This window comes from Bos indicus x Bos taurus, chromosome 11, assembly GCF_003369695.1.
Source record: "Bos indicus x Bos taurus breed Angus x Brahman F1 hybrid chromosome 11, Bos_hybrid_MaternalHap_v2.0, whole genome shotgun sequence".
In the NCBI taxonomy this organism is placed as follows: Eukaryota; Metazoa; Chordata; class Mammalia; order Artiodactyla; family Bovidae; genus Bos; species Bos indicus x Bos taurus.
Genome location: NC_040086.1, coordinates 427,031 through 443,643, shown reverse-complemented (window position 1 = coordinate 443,643; position 16,613 = coordinate 427,031). Strand labels below are relative to the sequence as shown.

Genomic DNA, 16,613 nt, shown 5'->3' with positions numbered 1-16,613 from the left:
TCTTGAAGATGCACTAATGAGAACGTGGTAATAAAAATCAAAAACTTAAAAATTTTTGATCTACTCTCATCCTCCCACCATCACTCGCCCCCAAATAATTTTAAAGTGTTCCACTTCTTCGAGGAAAAACAGAGGGAGGGGCATTTTACAACTGATGTAGAACACTGAAAGATTAGCAGCTTAAAATAGCATTTATTTTTTAAGAATAATTTTTGTTTACTTGTTGATGCTGGGTCTCCACGGCTGCGCGGGCCTTTCTTCGGGTGTGGTGAGCGGGAGCCACTCGAGTTGTGACGTGCAGGCTTCTCGTTGTGGTGGCTTCTCTCCTTACTGAGCACAGACTCAAGGGCACGTGGACTTCAGTCGCTGCAGCTCCCAGGCTCTAGGGCACAGACTCAGTCGTTGTGGCCCAAGAGCTTAGCTGCTGTGCAGCACGTAGGATCTTCCCGGACCAGGGATCAAACCCCAATCTCTTGCATTGGCAGGCAGATCCTTTATCCCTGAGCCACCAGGGAAGCCCCAGTGTCATTTCTAACTGATCATTGCCCTGACCCTGGGGTCCAAAACCTTGGAGCGGTTCTCACTGTGCCTTTTTCCACATTGTCTATGTTCATTTAGTCAAGGCCACCTCATGGGTCGTAGGTCTGGGGAGGCTATGCACTGTATAGCACACACTGTGAAGCCCCATTTACACTGAAGACTGTGTGAAGGGAAACACCCCACCCCAGACACACCTCTTGCCAGAGCTCTGCAGTGAGGACCTCGCTGAGCCTGTGTGGTTGTTCAGCCCCCGGTGTCAACCCCTGTGAACAGTGATTCTTAAGGATTAGGCCGTGGCAGATTTTATGGATTCACAATAAAAAGAGAAAATAATTTAAGTACTAACAGCTAATGTTTATTGAGTGCTTATGATGAGCCAGACATAGCGATGACTCTTTTATTTCAGTTGGTGATCCTATGGGGCACCATTATTACCATCCCCATGTTCCCAATGGGGGCCCTGCTCTTGAAACCTCGGCCAGGATTAACCTGCCAAATGGCCACTTCTGAGAACTATTCTGAGTCCGGAGATTATGTCCTTCCTCAATATTTGTGTCCAATTTACCTCTTTTTTTTTTAAGATTTTTTTTTTTGACATGGACCATTTGTTAAAAAGTCTGTGCTAAATTTGTTACAATATTGTTTCTGTTTTTTGTTTTGGTTTTTTGGCTGGGAGGCATGTGGAATCTTTGCTCCCTGACCAGGATTTGAACCTGCGCCCTTTGCACCTGAGGGTGAAGTGTTAACCACTGGACAGCCAGGGAAGTCCCGTGACATTTTTTTTAGTGTATTTTAAAATTCATTTTATTGAAGTATAGCTGATTTACATTGTTGTGTTAGTTGCAAGATTCAGTATTATATATCATGTATATAAATATATATATGTCCATTTTCATATTCTTTTGCATCATGGTTTATCACAGGATATTGAATGTGGGCTTCCCTGGTGCCTCACATGGTAAAGAATCTGCCTGGAATTCAGGAATCGTGAGTTCAGCCGCTGGGTCAGGAAGATCCCCTGGAGAAGGAAATGGCAACCCACTCCAGTGTTCTCGCCTGGAGAATCATGAACAGAGGAGCCAGGCAGGCTGCAGTCCCTGGGGTCGCAAAGAGTCGGACATGACTGAATGACTAACATTTTCTATTGAATATAGCTCCCTGTGCTCTACAGTAGAACCTTGTTGGTTATCCACTCTGTATATAGTAATTTGCATCTGAAACTGACCTTTCCTTTTGGAATGATGGTAATGCTGAGAGCGCTGCCGGGATCGGCCCTGTCTGTCTCCTGCGTCCTTTCTATTACTTCCCAGCCGCTCCCGTAGTTAGGCCTTAATGTCTTCCTTCTGGGTTTCCCACTTCCTGGCCTCTCCTTCTTGCTCCTCTTCCTCCCTCCTGTGTCCTGGTCAAGCACAGCTCTTATCTTCCTCCCCTGCTCAGAAATCTTCCAGGCATCCCTCCTGCCTCAGCTGGGATACAGGGCTCTCCACGTTCAGCCTAATTCCATTTTTTAAAAAAATTTTTATTTAGTTGGCTGCTCTGGGTCTTAGCTGTGGCATGTGGGATCTAGTTCCCTGACCAGGGATCGAATCCAGGCCCCTTGCATTGGGAGTGAGGAGTCTTAACCACTGGGCCACCAGGGACGTTCTCTAATTCCACTTTATCTCTTTTTCTCCTAGCACAGAAGTGCCACCCTGAAGCTAAACTGGTATTCCCAAACTCTTAGGGCTTCTTCCTTTCCCTCTAGTTTTCCACCACCTTGGCCCCTTAGAATCCCTGTCCCTCTTCCCCTGCTACTGCTAAGTCGCTTCAGTCGTGTCCAACTCTGTGCGACCCCAGATGGCAGCCCACCAGGCTCACCTGTCCCTGGGATTCTCCAGGCAAGAACACTGGAGTGGGTTGCCATTTCTTTCTCCAATGCATGAAAGTGAAAAGTGAAAGTGAAGTCACTCAATCGTGTCTGACTCCTAGCGACCCCATGGACTGCAGCCTACCAGGCTCCTCCGTCCATGGGATTTTCCAGGCAAGAGTACTGGAGTGGGGTGCCATTGCCTTCTCCGCCCTCTTCCCCTACTCCTCCTTTAATTCATTCCTTTACTTACTCATTCAACAAACCTGTAATATTTTGAGTGCCTCCTAGGACCTGACTGCAGTGTGGGGCTTTCAGTCAGTCCAGCAGCAGAGAAAGAATTGAGGAGCTATTACAGCAGATACTGCAAAAGTGGCGGTTCCGAGCCCCTGACGTGAGAGGTTAACTAGACAGAGTGGGGTGGGGACTGGGGCGGCCTTCCCCCTGACACAGTTAGCTGTGTCCCATCCCCCCTGTAACTCCTGGGACTCTCTGCTCCCCTTCTCCTGGGACATTTGCCTTTCTGTATCCCATTTGACAGTCATAGCTAATCTTAGACCTGCAAGTGCTGTATAAATAATGTTAGCAGTTAAATCATACTGTACCAGCTTCTGGCAAATCAAATTCTGGAGATGAGTTATCTTTTAAACCATCCATAGCGATTACGGGTTTTGGCTGTGCCCCAGTCTCAGTGATGTCATCTGACTGGGTGGCTTTGCCATTAGTTTGTTCGGTGAGCTGCTCAGCTCATAGAAAACTGAAGCTTATACCCTAAACTGTAATCAGAGGTTATCTTGCAGGGTTGGGATTATAAAATAGGTTTCCATCTTATACTTTCTGTGCTCCCATGAATATTTGAATTTTTTACAGCAGACTTGTGCTATCTTTATAATTAGAAATATTCAGTGTTTTTAAGGAAATGAAACAAACCAAAAGAAGTATTACCTGCTTCTCCCAGTCTACTTTTTTTTGCCCTATATTTAACATACAACAAAAATGTTGGAGACTTCCCTGGTGGTCCAGTGGTTAAGACTCTAGGCTTCCACTGCATGGGGCATGGGTTTAATCCCTGGTCAGGGAAGTAAGATCCTGCATGTCATATAGTGTGGCCAAAAAAAAAAGAAAAGTTATTTGGACAAAACCTCTGACTCCCAAGCTCAACAAATAGGAAGTGCTGCAGGTAAGTTGGCCTCTAAGAGGCACAAGTGAATTGTAAGTGTTTTGAAGCCTGTAGAAAAAGAGTGTTCTTGAGGAGGGTCTGCAGACAGACCAGATAAATAGCCAGAGCATCCATAACTGCAGAAGGGACCCCAACATCAGAGAAGATGGACTTCACCTCTCCCTACCATCCCTGTGCGTAAAATTTGCCTGGCGTGAGGGTGACAGGAGGGGCAGGGGCCCCTTTTGGTACAGTCACTCTGATCTCGACTCCTTGGAATAAGGGACAGCTCCCATCATAGCACACTCATCTGTCTGGATGACTAGGCTCCAGGCCAGCCAGCAGCTGAGCCACAAAGCCCTCTCCCAGAGGCTGCAAAGGACACGTGCACTCCAAGAGCCCCCGAGACCTCAGCCTCAAGAACAAGCAACAAGCTTTCCCTGTTTTTAGAGTGAAACCTCTTGTCCTTCAACCTGGAGTTCACCCAGAAAGCAGTTTCCAAGTACAGCAACCATGAGAGTCTCCCTGGTGGGAGAGAGAGCTGGGTGGAGAGGACTTCTGTCAGGAAGTCCATTGAGGCAGGAAGTACAGCCCTCCATTGAGGGATGAGTGTGGTCCAAAGTGACCTGAAGGGAGGAAGCCAGAGGAATAAATTCTGATTCCTCCTTCTACCCCCATATCTGCTTGTACCTCTATCCACCAAATAAGTACTTAACTGAATACTTACATTAAAAGTTACTTGTTGTTTATCTGAAGTTCAAGTTTAACTGAGCGTCTTTTTTGTTATTTGCTTAATCTGCCCACTCTGCGCGCACACACACACACACACACTCAGAGAGCCCGGGAGGTGTGATATCCTGAGAGTGGCAGGAAGCACAGCCCTTGTGCAGGACGAGGTGCCTCTGTGTACCCCCATCACTCACCCACAACATGCCAGCCTGTGTCTCTCCTCCCTGCCTATCTCACCACCTGTGGTCAATGTGCTTTTTTGTTTATAAAGTTTTTTAAAAATGCTCTTTCCCCTCATGGAATGTGCCTTTTATTTTTGGCCATGCCACACAGCATGTAGGATCTTAGTTTCCCAACCAGGGATTGAATCCATGTCCCCTGCATTGCAAGAGCTGAGTCTTAACCACTGGACCATCAGGGAAGTCCTGATGTGTTTGAATAAATAACAATTATTAATAGTACAGAATGTATGTTCCCCAAACTGCCATTAACACTAAGAGTACAACAGAAATTTTAGAAATTCTTGTGGGTCAGATGAAATCAGAATATTTCCAGGTCTATTCCAGCAGGCAGACGTTTTGCTAGAATCCCCAAGTCACTGTACAGCTGGTGACACAAGCCCACGATGACTTTTTCCCCCGTCCCTAGAAATGGGTCGTGCTGAGGCGCCAGAATTATAAATGTGCCCCTTTGTGACCAGCAGCAGCCTTTCCCAGACTGTTGGCCGAGTCTGCTGCATCGAGTCTGGTGACGGACGGGGCAGAAGGGAGGCGCTCTCAGGCGCCATCACCTGCCTGCCATGCTGGTGAGTTAAGAAGGAGGGATTTGGAATGAGTCACAATTCCAAAAATGAGTGAAGGTGGTCAAAGGTACAAACTTCCAGTTATAAAATAATTAAGTCCTGGGGGTGTAATGTCGAGCATGCTGACTGTAGTTAGTGATACTGTATCGTAGGAAATTCCCTGGCGTTCCAGCGGTTAGGACTCTGTGCTGTCATTGCTGAGGTCCCAAGTTCAATCCCCGATCAGGGAACTAAAATCCCACAAATGGCTATTTGAAAGTTATTAATGGTACATCTTAAAAGTTCTCATCACAAGAAAAAAAATTTCCATTTGTGAAAATGGATATTAACTAGACTTATCCTGGCAGTCATTTTGTAAACTATACAAATATGGAATCATTCTGCCATACACCTGGAACTAATATATATATATATGTCAATTATATCTCAAATTTTAAAAATTTTGATGGTGAAGATTATATTGCTTAAGTGTTCTATAGAAGGAAGTCTACAAATGAATAAAATTGTGAAAGAAAATATTCACACTATTCATGTGTGTTAAACAAACTCTGATCCTGATTTCTGAGGATATTGAGGATGTCCAGTTCTCTCTCATGCTGGCCTACAAAGTTGGGAACCTACTTGGGAAACTCCATTACTTAAAAGGCTAAAAATCCAGGACCTCCCTGGTGGTCCACTGGTTAAGACCCTGCCCTTCCAATGCAGAGGGCACAGGTTCAGTCCCTAATTGGGGAACAAAGATGCCACATGCTGTGTGGCTCAGCCAAAAAGTGAAAACGTTAAATAAAAAAGAGGGTGGGATGAATAGAGAGAGTAGCATGGGAACGTATACATTCAGGTCACATCAGATCAGATCAGTCACTCAGTCGTGTCCGACTCTTTGCGACCCCATGAATTGCAGCACGCCAGGCCTCCCTGTCCATCACCAACTCCCGGAGTTCACCCAGACTCACGTCCATCGAGTCAGTGATGCCATCCAGCCATCTCATCCTCTGTCATCCCCTTCTCCTCCTGCCCCCAATCCCTCCCACCATCAGAGTCTTTTCCAATGAGTCAACTCTTCGCATGAGGTGGCCAAAGTACTGGAGTTTCAGCTTTGGCATCATTCCTTCCAAAGAAATCCCAGGACTGATCTCCTTCAGAATGGACTGGTTGGATCTCCTTGCAGTCCAAGGGACTCTCAAGAGTCTTCTCCAACACCACAGTTTAAAGGCATCAATTCTTCGGCACTCAGCCTTCTTCACAGTCCAACTCTCACATCCATACATGACCACAGGAAAAACCATAGCCTTGACTAGACGGACCTTTGTTGGCAAAGTAATGTCTCTGCTTTTGAATATGCTATCTAGATTGGTCATAATTTTCCCTCCAAGGAGTAAGCATCTTTTAATTTCATGGCTGCAGTCACCATCTGCAGTGATTTTGGAGCCCAGAAAAATAAAGTCTGACACTGTTTCCACTGTTTCCCCATCTATTTCCCATGAAGTGAAGGGACCGGATGCCATGATCTTCGTTTTCTGAATGTTGAGCTTTAAGTCAACTTTTTCACTCTCCACTTTCACTTTCATCAAGAGGCTTTTGAGTTCCTCTTCACTTTCTGCCATAAGGGTGGTGTCATCTGCATATCTGAGGTTATTGATATTTCTCCCGGCAATCTTGATTCCAGCTTGTGTTTCTTCCAGCCCAGCGTTTCTCATGATGTCCTCTGCATATAAGTTAAATAAGCAGGGTGACAATATACCGCCTTGACAAACTCCTTTTCCTATTTGGAACCAGTCTGTTGTTCCATGTCCAGTTCTAACTGTTGCTTCCTGACCTGCATACAGATTTCTCAAGAGGCAGATCAGGTGGTCTGGTATTCCCATCTCTTTCAGAATTTTCCACAGTTTCTTGTGATCCACACAGTCAAAGGCTTTGGCATAGTCAATAAAGCAGAAATAGATGTTTTTCTGGAACTCTCTTGCTTTTTCCATGATCCAGCGGATGTTGGCAATTTGATCTCTGGTTCCTCTGCCTTTTCTAAAACGAGCTTGAACATCAGGAAGTTCACGGTTCACATATTGCTGAAGCCTGGCTTGGAGAATTTTGAGCGTTACTTTACTAGCGTGTGAGATGAGTACAATTGTGCGGTAGTTTGAGCATTCTTTGGCATTGCCTTTCTTTGGGATTGGAATGAAAACTGACCTTTTCCAGTCCTGTGGCCACTGCTGACTTTTCCACTTTTGCTGGCATATTGAGTGTAGCACTTTCACAGCATCATCTTTCAGGATTTGAAATAGCTCCACTGGAATCCCATCACCTCCACTAGCTTTATTCGTAATGATGCTTTCCAAGGCCCATTTGACTTCCCATTCCAGGATGTCTGGCTCTAGGTCCGTGATCACACCATCGTGATTATCTGGTTCATGAAGATCTTTTTTGTACAGTTCTTCTGTGTATTCTTGCCATCTCTTCTTAATATCTTCTGCTTCAGTTAGGTCCATACCATTTCTGTCCTTTATCGTGCTCATCTTTGCATGAAATGTTCCTTTAGTATCTCTGATTTTCTTGAAGAGATCCCTAGTCTTTCCCATTCTGTTGTTTTCCTCAATTTCTTTGCATTGATCGCTGAGGAAGGCTTTCTTATCTCTTCTTGCTATTCTTTGGAACTCTGCATTCAGATGTTTATATCTTTCCTTTTCTCCTTTGCTTTTCGCTTCTTTTCTTTTCACAGCTATTTGTCAGGCCTCCTCAGACAGCCATTTTCCTTTTTTGCATTTCTTTTCAACGGGAATGGTCTTGATCCCTGTCTCCTGTACAATGTCACGAACCTCATTCCATGGTTCATCAGGCACTCTATCAGATCTAGGCCCTTAAATCTATTTCTCACTTCCACTGTATAATCATAAGGGATTTGATTTAGGTCATACCTGAATGGTCTAGTGGTTTTCCCTACTTTCTTCAATTTAAGTCTGAATTTGGCAATAAGGAGTTCATGGTCTGAGCCACAGTCAGCTCCTGGTCTTGTTTTTGCTGACTGTATAGAGCTTCTCCATCTTTGGCTGCAAAGAACATAATCTGATTTCGGTGTTGACCATCTGGTGATGTACATGTATAGAGTCTTCTCTTGTGTTGTTGAAAGAGGGTGTTTGTTATGACCAGTGCATTTTCTTGGCAAAACTCTATTAGTCTTTGCCCTGCTTCATTCCATATTCCAAGGCCAAATTTGCCTGTTACTCCAGGTGTTTCTTGACTTCCTACTTTTGCATTCCAGTCCCCTATAATGAAAAGGACATCTTTTTTGGGTGTTAGATCTAAAAGGTCTTGTAGGTCTTCATAGAACTGTTCAACTTCAGCTTCTTGAGCGTTACTGGTTGAGGCATAGACTTGGATTACTGTGATATTGAATGGTTTGCCTTGGAAACGAACAGAGATCATTCTGTCATTTTTGAGATTGCATCCAAGTACTGCATTATGGACTCTTTTGTTGACCATGATGGCCACTCCATTTCTTCTGAGGGATTCCTGCCCGCAGTAGTAGATATAATGGTCATCTGAGTTAAATTCACCCATTCCAGTCCATTTCAGTTCGCTGATTCCTAGAATGTCGACATTCACTCTTGCCATCTCTTGTTTGACCACTTCCAATTTGCCTTGATTCATGGACCTGACATTCCAGGTTCCTATGCAATATTGCTCTTTTACCATATGTAAAATTTAATGCTGGTGGGGATTTGCTGTGTGAAGCAGGGAGGTCAAACTCGGTGTTCTGTGACAACCTAAAGGGCTGGGATGGAGTGTGAGGTGGGAGGTGGGGGGTGGGAGGGAGGTTCAAGAGAGAGGATGTCTGTATGCTTATGGCTGATTCATGTTGATGCACGACAGAAACCAACACCGTATTGTAAAGCAATTATCCTCCAATTAAAAAATAATTTAAAAATTTAACATGGTGGAATTAGCAGTTAGATTAGATATATGTTAGGAAACATGTTGACAGAGGAGGATACCCACTATGTATTTTCAAGAAAAAAGGAAGTTTTTTTATGTTCAGTTTGATCCAAGTTTGTCACATATGTGTTTTTTATGTGTTGAAAAAATGAAAGGATTATACCTAAAAAAAAAAAAAGGCTAAAAATCCAATATTCTGTTTTGCAGCTATTGCTGAGATGAAGGAAGGAACCATTCCCAACCTGCCGTTCTCTGGCTCTCTCCCAGGAAGCTTACAGGCTGACCACACGCCGTTTTTCTTTGCTCACACTGGCCGCTACCAGCCCACCGCTGTGTCTCCACCCATCCACCCTGGAACACCAGACCCTGGAAATGTCGCCTTTCCCAGGGTGACCTCCGCCAGGTCCGAGCTCCTACCACCCCTTGCGTTTAATCACACGATTGGCCATATAATACTTTCTGAACACAAAGATGTCAAGTTTAATTGCTCCATCAACATACCTAACATGTACCAGGACAGTGCAACTATTTCTTGGTGGAAAGATGGGAAGGAATTGCTGGGGGCCCATCATGCAATTACTCAGTTTTATCCAGATAAAGAAGTTACAGCAGTCATCGCTTCCTTCAGGTAAGTGTTCTGTCTCCCTTTCTTTGAAAATGTTATGCTTTTGCATATGCTTTTTCATAACATTTTGAAAATGTTGTGCTTTTGTCAGTAAGCAAAACAGCCGTTTGTTTTCTGTGTTAGCAGCCCCACCAGTCCATTCAGAGTGTAGATTAATGGCCGATTGTATTGTTGACCTCTTTTCATTGGACTTTGGCCCCAGTGGAATTCTTGGTGATCAGACGCTCTTCCCAGCGGGCCTGCAAGTACCCCCAAGTCCTGCTGGACTCCAGAGCTCTCCCAGTGGGTGAGAGCCGTGTCCTTGCCTGGCATGAGGAGACATCAGAATCGTTGGGTGGGCGTGGAGCTTGTCAAACGGTGCAGCCCTGCATCCCTTTCGTTTGTTCTGTCTCTTCTTCCTCCCTCCTCTCCCAGCAGCCCTTGTGGCTACAGATACTGGTACAGATGTTGACCTCGTGTTGGGGTGGGAAGGAGGCCGGAAGTCTGAAGTCTGGGAAGCTGAAACAGACCTTCAGGCACTTGGCTCTCCATCTCAACTTTCCACTTTGTATTGGCCCAGGCAGAGTGAGTTGAGGGAGAGACAAGGATAAGCCAGGCCAGGACGTAACCCAATAACTCATCATCCCAAGGACTGCATCCTTATATGCCAGATCCTGGAGACAGTGAGACAGTGGCTCCTCTTCTCACCATCCCTTTTCATTCTCTCTCTCTCTCTTTTTTGGCTGAGTCAGGTGACTGTGGGTTGTTAGTTCCCCAACCAGGGATCGAACCCATGTCCCCTGCATTTCTGCAGTGGAAGCGTGGAGTTAAACCACGGGACCTCCAGGGAATTCCCTCCCTCTCCTCCTGTCTCCTCTTAGCCAGGAGGGCATTTGTGTTTACATCAGGATCTCCTGGCATATACAGTTCTAGAATTAGGTGGACTGTAGTCAGGCTTACCAGGTGGCACTAGTGGTGAAGAATATACCCGCCAGTGCAAGAGATGTAAGGGATGCAGGTTTGATCCCTGGGTTGGGACAGTACCCTGGAGGAGGGCACGGCAACCCACTCTGGTATTTTTGCCTGGAGAATCCCACAGTCAGAGAAGTCTAGCGGGCTGTAGTCCATGGGGTTGCAAAGAATCAGACACGACTGAAGCAGCTTAGCAGGTGCATGCGGACCGTAGTCACTAAAAGCTCAAGATGAGGTTGGAGCCCGGTGACGATGATGCAAGAGCCTTTTCTCTGGGACTCCTCCACGCCCAGTGGAGCCTCTTTGATCTGTTGTTTTTACTTTCTCTGACCTGATGTTTGGGCCACTTCCAGGCTGTGTCATGTCTTTGGGTGAATCACTGTATGTTTCCTTTTTAGAAAAATCACCTCTGAGTTACCACAGACCTGATGACTCCAGTTGGAGTTTAGTGTGTCAACACTTAGATAAGATTCCCTACCCCACCCCCCCTTGTTTTTCCTGCATTTTCTAAGTTATCTTGGTCATCATCAAGGCACAGAAAACAACTTGCATGTGTTTCATTGGTCGATTTAAACTCTGGCTCGGTCTCCTGGGCTGCCATTCTCAGCTAGTGACTGAGTCCCCTCGAGAGACTTGACTGTATTTTTTTCTCCATCATCTGCAAAACACAGATATTTTTCCATTATACAGACACAGCTTCTGATGGGAGAACTAAAATCACCATTTCATAATAAATAAGGTTTAAAGGCTTATAAAAACAGAAGTCCGACCAAAGTCTTGGTCCCACCGAGGGTCATTCAGAAGGAAAGCACAGCCCTGCTGTCTGGGCTGGGAGTTCCAGGTTGGGGTCCTGCCACTGGCTTCCATGAGACCGGAAGTGAGCCTCCACGTCTTTCTTGGCCTTCTTGCCAAAGAGATGGAATTGGACCACCTGACTGAAAGCTCTGAAGGGCCATGAGATATTCAAAAGACTTGGAGAAATTTTATACCTAGAGTAGGCAGTCTTTTTGTTTTTGTTTTTTAATTTAATTAATTAATTTATTTTACTTTACAATATTGTTTTGGTTTTGCCATACATTGACTTGAATCTGCCATGAGTGTACACGTGTTCTCCGTCCTGAACCCCCCTCCCACCTCCCTCCCCATCCCATCCCTCTGGGTCATCCCAGTGCACCAGCCCCGAGCACCCTGTCTCATGCATTGAACCTGGACTGGCGATTCATTTCACATATGATAATATACATGTTACAGTACCATTCTCCCACATCATCGTGCCCTCGCCCTCTCCCACAGAGTCCAAAAGACTGTTTAATACATCTGTGTCTCTTTTGCTGTCTCGCATACAGGGTTATCATTACCTTCTTTCTAAATTCCATATATATGCTTTAGTATACTGTATTAGTGTTTTTCTTTCTGGCTTATTTCACTCTGTATAATAGGCTCCAGTTTCATTCACCTCAGAACTGATTCAAATGTATTCTTTTTAATGGCTGAGTCATATTCCATTGTGTATATATACCACAGCTTTCTTATCCATTCATCTGCTGATGGACATCTAGGTTGCTTCCATGTCCTGGCTATTATAAACAGTGCTGAGATGAATATTAGGGTACACGTGTCTCTTTCAATTCTGGTTTCCTCAGTGTGTATGCCCAGCAGTGGGATTGCTGGATCTTCAAGATCTAAACATAAGACCAGAAACTGTTAAACTCCTAGAGGAAAACATAGGCAAAACACTCTCCAGCATAAACCACAGCAGGATCTTCTATGATCTACCTCCCAGAATATTGGAAATAAAAGCAAAAATAAGCAAATGAGGCCTAATTAAAATTAAAAGCTTCTGCACAACAAAGGAAACTATAAGCAAGGTGAAAAGATAGCCTTCAGAATGGGAGAAAATAATAGCAAACAAAGCAACAGACAAAGAATTAATCTCAAAAATATACAAGCAACTCCTGCAGCTCAATTCCAGAAAAATAAATGACCTAGTCAAAAAGTGGGCCAAAGAACTAAACAGACATTTCTCCAAAGAAGACATTTAGATGGCTAACAAACACATGAAAAGATGCTCAACATCACTCATTATCAGAGAAATGCAAATCAAAACCACAATGAGGTACCATTTCACACCAGTCAGAATGGCTGCGATCCAAAAGTCTACAAGCAATAAATGCTGGAGAGGGTGTGGAGAAAAGGGAACCCTCTTACACTGTTGGTGGGAATGCAAACTAGTACAGCCACTATGGAGAACGGCAGAGTCTTATTTTGAACTTCGGTCTTTAGATATTGGAAGGTGACTAGGTGAAATTTTAACTTTAGAGAGAAATGTATACTTTTGCACATATTTTGTTGAACTCGCATAAAGTCATTCGGAAGGGAAGCAAATCTTATGTGACCTCCCAACTGAGCAAATCTAGTGATCAGAATTCTTACAAAGGATGGACACTCAGCTGAACTGAGTAATATTTGCAGCAGCATCAAGTCCACCACTGACATATTCACTCTATTGGTGTTCAGGTGGCACTGGAGCTGTGGGTAATTCAATGAAGTAAATTAAAGTAACTTGATCAAGATGATCGATATTTGTATAATTTCTTTGCAAGATAGAAGGATGTTGGAGAGCCTAATTTGACGTCTTTTAGATGAGGACTCTGAGGTCCTGATAAATTAGGATGACTTGCCCAGGGTAACTAGGTGGTAAGCTGGGAGTAAACTTAACTAGGGAGCCTGATTTGCACACCTCTCCTCACATCCTCTCTTCTCACATCTCATGGGCCCCAAGGAAATCCACTCTGGTTCCCAGCAAAGTGAAGAGTTAAAAACTAGTTCTAAGCTTTCAGTGGATGCCATTTTCCCAGGAATTCATTAGCTTGCAATTTTGTTGGAGATGCCACCAAGAGTACTGCATGGACCACGTTTATTTAAGCAAATGTGCAAATGGTAGATGACTACATATAAGCAGGGATCAGATGTCTATTAGTATTGATAGAGTCAAGAGTCATCTGGCATTAATGGGTGTAGGGAGCACTCAGTGTCTGGTTGGAGTATTCCTTATCAATAGCTTGGTGGTTAATACAGAAAATCTCCACCAACACCCCTCCTTACTCCTGGCCCCATGCCCCCCACCCCATGCCTAATCCTGGATGGTGCATCACTCGAAAGCCGTTGCTAGACCTCCGTTGTAGGACTTGTCACCAGGCTGGACATCCCTCTTGATACTCCAACCAGTATCCTACCCCATCTACACCTGATATCAGCTCAAAGCATAGGGTATCCATTCATCTAGCCTGGGAACCCCGTGTAGCCAAGACCTCCTGATGAAGTCTCTAAAGAAGAGTGTAATTCCCGGGGCAGTTATTTCTAAGGGCTTCCAAGTTGGCACAGTGATAATCTGCCTGCCAATGCAGGAGTTGCAGGTTAGATCCCTGAATCAGAAATATTTCCTGGAGAAGGGAATGGCAACCCACTCCAGTATTCTTACCTGAGAAATCCCCATGGACAAAGGAGCTTGGTGGGCTACAGTCCTTGGGGTCACAAAGAATCAGACACGATTTAGAGACTAGACAACAACAGTTAACTCTGAAGTCTGGTGTAAGGTGTAAAAAAGCTCTCTGGCTTAGGTTGAAACACTCATCAGGTAAAATTTTCCAGGAAGGCACCAGCCTTCAGATCAGAAGACTTGAGGAGACCCACCCTCAAGCAAAAACAAAAACCGATGCTCCTGTGTACTGACAGGCCCTGCAGATTTAGTTACTGGGTGATTTATGGCAAAGGGAGAGTGTTCGATATTTGTTTTCTTTGTAGTCTAAGAGTTCCCAATGCTCTTTAAATTCTGGCATCCTTCCCAGTGGCTCAAGCTGGACGGATTTTACCTTCTTAGTGCATTTTCCTGGTAAACATGGTAAACGGGTAGTTTGGGTTCCTGCGTGCTGCTTGTGCCCGAGAGACGTGTGTTGGTCGGCCCCTGCAGGCTCTGAGAGCCAAGACCCTTGCCCTGCCCTGCCCCAGCTGGGTCTGCCTGATGCCATCGCTGGTTGCTCTTTATCCTGCTGCTTTTGGTGACCCCAAAGATGGAATCATACGTGAGACATCAGCCAAACATATAGAAAGGAAGAATATCATTTGTTCAACCAAGCCATCAGTTGGGAAAGCTATTTTTAGCCACAGATTGCTGAGACTTTCAGATACTTTATATTCAATTCAGACTTCTTTTCAGGTCAAATTTTTTACCAGATTCCTGAACTCGGTTTATCCGTGGAATCCTGTCAGCACCATTTCAATGACGGCTGGTTAAATAGAATGCTTTTGTGTTCTTATTTTTAGTTTTTTTTCTTTCATTTTTAATGTTTCTTTGTTTGTTTGTTTTTGATTGTTGTAACATACATATAACATGGGCTTCCCGGGTGGTTCAGTGGTAAAATAATCCACCTGCTAATATGGGTTCGATCCCTGGATTTGGATGATCCGCTAGAGGAGGAAATGGCAACCCACTCCAGTTTATTCTTGCCTGGGAAATCCCATGGACAGAGGAACCTGGCAGGCTACATTCCATGGGGTCACAAAGAGTCAGGCATGACTTAGCTACTAGGCACGCATGCATACGTAAAGTAAAACACTGTTTTAACCTTTTTGAATATCCAGGTCAGTGACCTTGAGTACATTCACATTTTTATGCAACTATCACCATCATCCATCTCCAGAACTCTTTCATCATCTCAAACTGAAACTTGATACCCATGAACACTAACTCCCCACTGCCCATCCCCTCCAGCCCTCAGCAACCTCTATTCCACATTTTTTCTCTATGAATTTAACCACTCTAGGTATTCAAGAGGAGTCAACTAATATTGGTCCCTTTTTGTATTTCTTTCTTTCTTTTTTTTAAGTGACCAAATATTTATTGAGTTCCAGATTTCCCGTAGGTGCCATACATGATGTAGAGGTGGGTGTTAGACCCTCCATTTCTGAGAAGGAACAGAAGCACAGAGAGATGGAGAGATTTGTATACACTCCACATATATGTGACTCAGATGGTAAAGAATCTGCCTGCCAATGCAGGAGTCCCGGGCTTGATCCAGATCCGGGAAGATCCGCTGGAGGAGGGCATGTCAACCCACTCCAGTATTCTTGCCCGGGAAATCCCAAGGACAGAGGAGCCTGGTGGGCTACAGTCCATGGGATCACAAAAGAGTCTGACACAGCTTATCAGCTAAACTACCACACTACCACAAGCCATGTGTGAGCAGGTCAGCCAAGTTGTAACAGGTCTGAAGGCCAGAGAGATGAGTGTCCTTGTAGGATGTTCTGGGGCTATGTTAGCTGAGGGGATCCTGGTGGGGATGAGGTTTTGCAGCTGCCAGTCCCCCTTCAACTCCCCCTTCTTCACCTTGGCTCTCTCCAGATGGTTCCTGTCTAGACATGGGTCTGAGTCTATGGTTTCTTTGGTCTTCCCCTGTTCAGTTGTTTGACCAAAATCTGTTGGAATTCTTAAGCCTTTATTTAAAAGTGCCTGCACATGGTAAAGTAGTCTGTCTCTCCCACTCCAGCCCCCAGTGCTTTCCCGATGGGGAGCAGAGGTGACCCACTGATTGGGTAGCTTCCCAGAGATATTCAATCCACGAGTCCTGTGTGTGTGTGTGTGTGTGTGTGTGTGTGTGTGTGTGTGTGTGTGGGTGTGTGTGGGTGTGTGGTGTGCATGCGTACCCGTGCCAGGCCCCAGCATGGTGTGTTAATCTAATAGAGTATTACTCATGGCCGTGGTTAAATCAGTACCCAGTGTTCACAATTTCTGTGGCTGTGGAAATGCTATTTTTAGCCAAATCATGTCGTCAACCTGTAATTACATTGGCCTTCTTGTCGAGCTTTTTGATCTTCCTGAATTTAATAGTTTCCTTGCCTGCCTGTTAGTTCACTTAATTTTTGATTGCTCATTCTCCTCCACGTTCAAAAGGAAAATAGGCATGTCCTCTCAAAATGACACAATTCTCAGGACTGGAGTGTTTTCCTTGGAGGTGCCAGACCTGGAGCCGTTCCT

General features: G+C 44.8%; 1 protein-coding gene across 1 annotated transcript in view; it reads left to right on the top strand.

The window, feature by feature from the left end:
• Positions 1 to 16,613, top strand: part of MERTK (MER proto-oncogene, tyrosine kinase) — a 138,265-nt gene that overhangs the window by 32,926 nt on the left and 88,726 nt on the right. The window contains 1 exon segment of the mRNA XM_027554516.1: positions 9,211 to 9,631. Coding sequence (XP_027410317.1) covers positions 9,211 to 9,631 — 421 coding nt within the window.